This window comes from Cebus imitator, unplaced genomic scaffold (assembly GCF_001604975.1).
Source record: "Cebus imitator isolate Cc_AM_T3 unplaced genomic scaffold, Cebus_imitator-1.0 Scaffold614, whole genome shotgun sequence".
Classification (NCBI taxonomy): domain Eukaryota; kingdom Metazoa; phylum Chordata; class Mammalia; order Primates; family Cebidae; genus Cebus; species Cebus imitator.
The window spans coordinates 550,602-558,237 of record NW_016107929.1 but is presented as its reverse complement, the minus strand read 5'-3'; the positions used below and the strand labels follow the sequence as shown (position 1 = coordinate 558,237).

The window sequence follows — 7,636 nt, the reverse complement described above, 5'->3', positions numbered from 1 at the left end:
CTCCCTTCCTCCCTCCCTTCCTCCCTTCCCTTCCCTTCCTTTCCTCCCTCTTTCCCTCCCTTCCTCTCTCTTTCCTCTCTTTCTTTCTTCTTGTCTCACTTTGTCACCCAGGCTGGAGTGCAGTGGCATGACTATGGCTGACTGCAGCCTCAAACTCCCTGGCTCAAGCAATCCTTCCCCTCAGCTCCCCTAGTAGCTGGGACTACAGGCGTGCACTACCACACCTGGCAAATTTTGTGGAAACAGGGTCTCACTATGTTGCCCATGCTGGTCTCCAACTACTGGCCTCAAGTGATCTTCTAGCCTTGGCCTCCCAGAGTGCTGGGATTACAGGCATGAACCACTGCATCCAGTCAGTATTCATCTTTCAAAAACAAATCTGAGTCATCATTTGAAAATTTATAATCACTTTAAAATCTGGATTTTTGGCATCTCTTTAAAATGAGATGATCTGCAAACACTGGGCCTGTCTATCTGTGTGGAAATAATTGCCGGCGCTGAGCAATGCCTGTCTCTCTCTCTTTTTTTTTTTTTTAGAGACGGGGTCTCACTATGTTGCCCAGTAGCTATTCACAGGTGCCATCCCACTACTGATCAGCACGGGAGTTTTGACCTGCTCTGTTTCCGACCTGGGCCGGTTCACTCCTCCTTAGGCAACCTGGTGGTTCCCGCTCCCGGGAGGTCACCATATTGATGCCGAACTTGGTGCGGACACCCGATCGGCATAGCACACTACAGCCCAGAACTCCTGGGCTCAAGAGATCCTCCAGCCTCAGCCTCCCGAGTAGCTGGGACTACAGGCACGTGCCACCGTGCCCGACACGGCTGTCTCTTAATAGGGTTGCTCACCAGCAGGGGCAGGGCTGGGGTCCAGCCCAGGTGTCCCTAAGTCCCCAGCCTCAGCTGTCACTCAAGTTTCCACTTAAGGCTTGAAGATACCAGGGTCATGGCTGGCGACAGAGGCTCCGTCCCTGCACCCCCAGGAGAGACACTCACCCACAGCTTGGTAGAGGGCCAGGAAGCCCTTGTGGAGGTGGGCAGTCTGGTTCTCTGCGGAAGGCTGTGTGCGGAAGGTCAGCCGCAAACTCCTCCCTGAGGATACAAACTCCCTCTGACCAGGGGGCCTGCCCAGAGGTGAGCCCTGCTGACCACAGAACTGGCTTGGATCCGACCCGCTGGCTGAGATCTGAAAGGGGGAGGGGGGCGAGGCTGCAGACAGGTGTGGTGTGAATCTGCGCTGCTGGTGCCACAGGGGCACGTGCCCCTCTGGGGCTCATAAGGCACCTCACAGAGGCTTCCTCAACTAGCTTCTGGTTCCATTATTGACTCCTGAGTTTCTTCCAGACATAATCACATACTACAATGTTTCTTTAGCCTACCATAATTACTTCTAAAACCGACTATATTTTCCTTCTTTTAAGAAGTTCCTTGGGAACCCCAGGGTTCCCATAAGAGTCTCTGGATTATAAATTGTAAGAAGGCAAGGACTGCTTCTGTCTTTCTCACCACTGGGTTCCTGGCGCTCAGAGCTTTGACTCAATGAACACAGGCATAAGCCCCGCCCATCCAGCCTCTCCTCCATCCCCAAGCCCCGCTCCATCACCTTCCGCTTCTTCGAATAACTTTCTGTGGCCAACATCTGTGAAGCAGTAAGATCCTCTGCAGAGACGGAGGCTCTGAGGTTCCTGTCTTTTCCTGCTTTCCTTCTTTTGGGGTGCCCCTCCTCTTATCCCATGGACTTTGTAAACGAAGCCCTCAAATGCATGAAAACCTAAGGACACAGGTGTCCACAGTCCAGGTACGCTGGATGATGTTCTTACGCTGGTAAGCTCTTAGGCAGCTTGTCTCTTTCAATGCCCCTTTGACTGTCTCACCTCTGCTCAAATCCCTTCCTGTGGGTTCCTCAGGTCAAAAAGGGGAGGCTTGGAGGGAGTTCCTGGGCCACGCTTCCTGCTTTATCTCTGCTCCAGGCACATCGCTCACTGCTTGGCTCGTTTTATTTCTGGCTTTCACGCTGATTCACATATCCTGGGTTTTTGCTAGCTCTCCATTCCCTCATTCTCCACAAATTCCAAATTCTTTCAAGACTTCATCCAGACCATGTCATTATGATCACAGAAACTGGGTAAAAGTTGCGATGAAGAAAATTTCTCAATCACCCCAAATGCCTGGCTCAGCAAACTAAAAAGCAAAACAAAAGCAAACACTACCCCCCAAAAAAAAACTCCATGTAATTATTGACTCCTGGGAAACCCAAAAGTTGGAGAAGAAAGAAAATATAATTATCATATGCCATGTGCTCAGATGTGAACATTTTACAGTTATAATAATGTAAATAATTAATAAAGATTTAACTAAAAATGATGTAGGTAAACTGGCAGAATGGAGAAGGGACATGTGGGTGGTGAAGACTGAAGACAGATAAAGCTAGTCCTTATCTTCTATACCGTAGTTGGATGTTAATAGAAAACATGTAAAAATGAAAGATAAATAAGCATGTTACTTACACATATGAGGCTGAAGAGCAGAAGAAACAGCTACATGAACTGGAAAAAGACTGCTCCTGAGAAGCAGCACTCAGGGGTGTGGAGGAGCAGCTTGGAGACTGTTGCTATTCATAAGCCTTTTTAAAAACTTTTTTTTTTTTTTTCAGACGGAGTTTTGCTCTTGTCACCCAGACTGGAGTGCAATGGCGTGATCTCAGCTCACCGCAACCTCTGCCTCCTGGGTTCAGGCAATTCTCCTGCCTCAGCCTCCCGAGTAGCTGGGACTACAGGCGCGCATCACCATGCCCAGCAAATTTTTTGTATTTTTAGTAGAGACGGGGTCTCACCATGTTGACCAGGATGGTCTCGATCTCTTGACCTTGTGATCCACTCGCCTCGGCCTCCCAAAGTGCTGGGATTACAGGCTTGAGCCACTGCACCCGGCCTAAAAATCTTTTTTTTTTTTTTTTGAGTCAGGGTCTCACTCTGTCACCCAGGCTGGAGTATAGTGTCATAATTAGAGCTCATTGTAGCCTCTACCTCCCAGGCTCAAGTGATCCTCTCACTTCAGTGTCCCTTATAGCAGGGACCACAGGTGAGTGCCACCACACTCGGCTAATTTTTAAATTTTTTTGTAGAGATGGGGTCTTGCTATGTTGTCCATGCCAGTCTCAAATGATCCTTTCGCCTCAGACTCCCAAAGTGCTGGGAATACAGACATGATCTACTGTGCCCAGCCTTAGAAAACTTTAATTAAAAAAAAGTGTTACAACTATTACGCACCCATAATAATTAAAAATTTAAAAATAAAGTTCAAAAAATTATGTGCATGTCATTTTGTTATAAATAAAATTTAAATCAAAAGATGATGTGGTCTTTTTATTTTTATTTATTACTTATTTACTTATTTTTGAGATGGGGTCTTGCTATGTTCCTTAGGCTGGCCTTGAACTCCTGGGCTCCAGCCCTCTGTCTCCTGAGCAGCTGGGACTACGGGCCTGCATCACTACATCAAGTGCTGTTTTTAAAATGTCCTTATTCTGAATAAGGCTTTGGCCTTAGAAGGTTTGTGATAGCTCTTCTAAGGTAAGTGTGAATGGTGATTTCATCTTTTGTTATTATTTGTGCCCAGCTTTCTCACATGACAGAGCAGGCACTCAACAAATACATGATTTTTTTTTTTTTTTTTTTTTTGAGGCGTTGTTTCACTCTTTTTGCCCAGGCTGGAGTGCAATGGCCTGATCTCGGCTCTCCATGACCTCCACCTCCTGCATTCAAGTGATTCTCCTGCCTCAGTCTCCGGAGTAGCTGGGATTACAGGCGTGCCCCACCACACTCGGCTAATTTTGTATTTTTAGTAGAGACGGGGTTTCTCCATGTTAGTTAGGCTGGTCTCGAACTCCTGACCTCATAACCTGCCCACCTTGGCCTCCCAAAGTGCTGGGATTACAGGTGTGAGCCACCGCGCCCCACCATGATGACACATTTTTAACAATGCATGTGAGAGTCCTTGCCCTGGCTCCATAGATTTGCAAGATTTGTGTGTCCCTTCATGAGTCTTCCTAATGCAGGGCCTGCCTGCTGCCCGCTTTGCTCTGTGGGGCCCAGATGGTCCTGGAGGCGCTGGTGGGAGGCTGTGTCCTGGGGCCCACCATTGCTCCCTGGGTAAGCCGAGCCCCACTGCCCCTAAATGGAAAATTCATCCCTCCTCCAGATGGGTGATTCAGGGCACCGCCACTTCCCACACCCCCAGGAGTCTCCCTGGTCACAGTCCTGGCGGGACCCCCCATCCCCAGCTCACTGTGACAGAGTCCCCTGCACAGTCCTGGGACGGCTCCAGGTCGAAGTCCTGGAAGACGAGCCTCACAGCAAAGCCCTCTGGAGCCTGGATGTCCGTGGTGCTCTCTTGGCCTTTGTGATACGGCTCTGGGTACCCAGGAGAAGTCAGCTGCTGGGGTAGCTGCTGGGCCAAGAGGTCGGAGCCCCGGGTGGGGCAAGCCTGGAGGACTCCCCAGAGGAGCAGCCACCACCTGGGAGTGGGGGAGGGCAAGGTGGGGCCGCGCAGGTGCGGCCGGAAGCCTGCGGGGGTGGGAGGAGCCGGTGCGCGCCAGGGCCGAGGGCGAGGAAGGAAGGGAGGCCCGGGCCCCTCGCCTCCGCCCTCGTTCCCCTTCCCACCCCGGTCCCTACGGCCTCCCGTGCAGCCCGAGCTCCAGGACTGTGGGTTTCCGTCCTCCGAAGACGTCCCCTTCGCTCATCTCCCAGGAGAGCCTCATCTAAAGGAGGGGCTGCCTTCTGCTTCTGCAGACTCACCCCACCCGCGATCCGGGGGAGCAACGGCGGGGCGAGAGAGGGTCCCCCGCAAATATGCCCCGACCATCCCCACCCCAGGGAAGGTGCTAGAGTCCACAGGCAAACTCCAGTTTCCCCATGGAATATCTGCTGTGCTGCTGGTGGTGTGTGTGTATGTGTGGTATGCGTGTGTGTGTGTGCGTGTGTGTGAGCGTGTGTGTGCGCGCGTGTGTGTTTATGTGTGTGGGGGGTATGTATGGTATGCGTAAGTGTATGTGTGGTGTTTGTGTACGTGTGGTATGTATGTGTGTGTGTTTATGTGTGGTGTGTGTGGGGGGTATGTGTAGTGTTTGTATATATATGTGTGTGTGTGTGTGTGTGGTGTATGTGTGGTGTGTGTGGTGTGTATGTGTGTGTGTTTATGTGTGGTGTGTGTGTGGGGTATGTGTGGTGTTTGTATATATATGTGTGTGTGTTTATGTGTGGTGTGTGTGTGGGGTATGTGTGGTGTTTGTATATATATGTGTGTGTGGGTATGTGTGGTGTGTGTGGGGGGTATGTGTGGTGTTTGTGTATGTGTGGTGTGTGTGTATGTGTGGGGTGTGTGTGTGTCTGTGGTATGTGTAGGGTATGTGTGGTGTGTATATGTATACGTATGTGTGGTGCATGTACGTGTGGTGTATGTGTGTCTGTGGGGGTATGTGTGGTATGTATACATGTGTGTATGTGTGGTGTTTATGTGTGGTGTTTGTATATATGCATGTATGTGTGGTGTTTGTGTATGTGTGGTGTATTTGTGGGGTGTGTGTGTGTGGTGTGTGTATGTGAGGTATGTGTGTGGGGTATGTGTGGTGTGTATGTGTGTGTATGTGTGGAATGTGTGTGCAGTGTGCATGTGTGGTGTGTGTGGTGTGTATGTGTGTTTGTGTATGTGTGGTGTGAGTGTGTGTGGTGTGTATGTGTGTTTATGTGGTGTGGGGGGTATGTGTGGTGTGTATGTATGTGTATGTGTGGTGTATGTGTGGAGTGTGTGGTGTGTATGTGTGTGTATGTGTGGTGTGTATGTGTGTGTGTTTATGTGGTGTGCGGGGTATGTGTGGTGTGTATGTGTATGTGTGGTGTATGTGTGGAGTGTGTGTGTGGTGTTATGTGTGTTTGTGTATGTGGTGTGTGTGATGTGTATGTGTGTTTATGTGGTGTGGGGGGTATGTGTGGTGTGTATGTGTATGTGTGGTGTATGTGTGGAGTGTGTGTGTGGTGTGTATGTGTGTTTGTGTATGTGGTGTGTGTGATGTATATGTGTGTTTATGTGGTGTGGGGAGTATGTGTGGTGTGTATGTGTATGTGTGGTGTATGTGTGGAGTGTGTGTGGTGTGTATGTGTGTTTGTGTATGTGGTGTGTGTGATGTGTATGTGTGTTTATGTGGTGTGGGGGTATGTGTGGTGTGTGTGTATATATGTGTGTGTGTGTGGCGCGTGTATGTGTGGGATGTGCGTATGTCTGGTGTATGTACGTGTGCATGTGTGGCAGGGCGGGGGGAGGAGAGCTTGCGCCCACACACCCTCCTTCCCTCCCCTCCCCTCCTCGTCCCCCTCCTCTGCCGGGGCCACACTCACATTGCGCCTGCACAGCCTGCGGAGTGAGGGCTTCTGCAGCGACAGTCCCCCCGCACTCTGGGTGCAGGCATCCGGCACTGCACGTCAGGGACCTGCGAGAGAACCGGCCCGGGTTACGGAGCGACAGGCGAAGGCCCCGTGGGGGAGGAGGGAGTTCCTGGAAGCGCGTTAGGCAACCCCACGGTTCCCCTTCTCTAATTCTCCGGGCTCAGCGCCACCTGCCGTCGGACCCAGGAACAGCGGGCCCTCCGCAGCTTAGGGGAAAAACGTCCAAAACCCTGGCTGGCCCTCAGAGGTCAGGGTGGGAGGGCACCGATGCAACTCTTTTTTTTTTTTTTTTTTAATTTTATTTTAAAGAGACAGGGTTTCGCTCTGTTGCTCAGGCTGGAGTGCAGTGGCTGTTCACAGGCGCGATCCCACGGGAGTTTTGACCTGCTCTGTTTCCGACCTGGGCCGGTTCACCCCTCCTTAGGCAACCTGGTGGTCCCCGCTCCCGGGAGGTCACCATATTGATGCCGAACTTAGTGCAGACACCCAGTCGGCATAGCGCACGACAGCCCAGAACTCCTGGGCTCCAGTGATCCTCCCACCTCAGCCTCCCGAGTAGCTGGGACTACAGGCACGTGCCACCACGCCCAGCTCAACCCTTGCACTATTTCACGTTAATTTTTGCCATGTGTGTAGGATGGCTCCTTGTGAGTTATGGCTGCTGCCTTCAGTCAGTCATGTCTCTCCCTCTTCGACCTTTCCATTCACTGACATTACCTGAGCAGCCTCTCTCCTGCGGAATTGAAGATTTCTCCTCCTCTCCCTCCCCACCAGGCATGGGTGGGGGACCTGCCCTTAGGTGATCTTTTGAATCCTACCCCCAACCTCTGGAGGCTGCTCGTCCAGCAAGGTCAGGGCTGGGGTCGAGCCCAGGTGTCCCTCAGTCCCCAGTCCAAGTCATCACTTGAGCCGTCACTCAAGCCATCTTCTTTAGGCAAATACTAGAGGCCATGTTTGCTCTCACTGCTCCCCCAGGAAGGGCACTCACCCACGGCTGGGTGGGAGGCCAGGAAGCCCTTGTGGAGGTGGGTGGTCCTGTCCTCAGAGGAGGCAGGTGTGTGGAAGGCCTTATGTTGTACACACACACACACACACACACACACACACACACCCCCCTTTCAGAGAAGAATGTATTGCTTCCTCCATTTTGCATGTAGTAATCTGGCTCCTCACAATTGCAGCAACTTACAGACTTA

The 7,636-nt window shown here is 51.4% G+C and overlaps 1 protein-coding gene across 1 annotated transcript in view; it reads right to left on the bottom strand.

The window, feature by feature from the left end:
- The window catches only part of C1RL (complement C1r subcomponent like), an 11,794-nt gene extending 5,244 nt beyond the window's left edge, over nucleotides 1–6,550 (bottom strand). Inside the window, exons 1-3 of the mRNA XM_017517042.1 lie at nucleotides 6,393–6,550; nucleotides 4,288–4,516; nucleotides 940–1,186 (exon numbers count right to left, since the gene is read on the bottom strand). Of these exons, the coding sequence (XP_017372531.1) occupies nucleotides 940–1,186; nucleotides 4,288–4,516; nucleotides 6,393–6,463 (547 nt within the window). The 5' untranslated portion in view covers nucleotides 6,464–6,550. The remainder of the gene's footprint in view (nucleotides 1–939; nucleotides 1,187–4,287; nucleotides 4,517–6,392) is intronic.
- Between the last annotated feature and the right edge of the window lie 1,086 nt (nucleotides 6,551–7,636).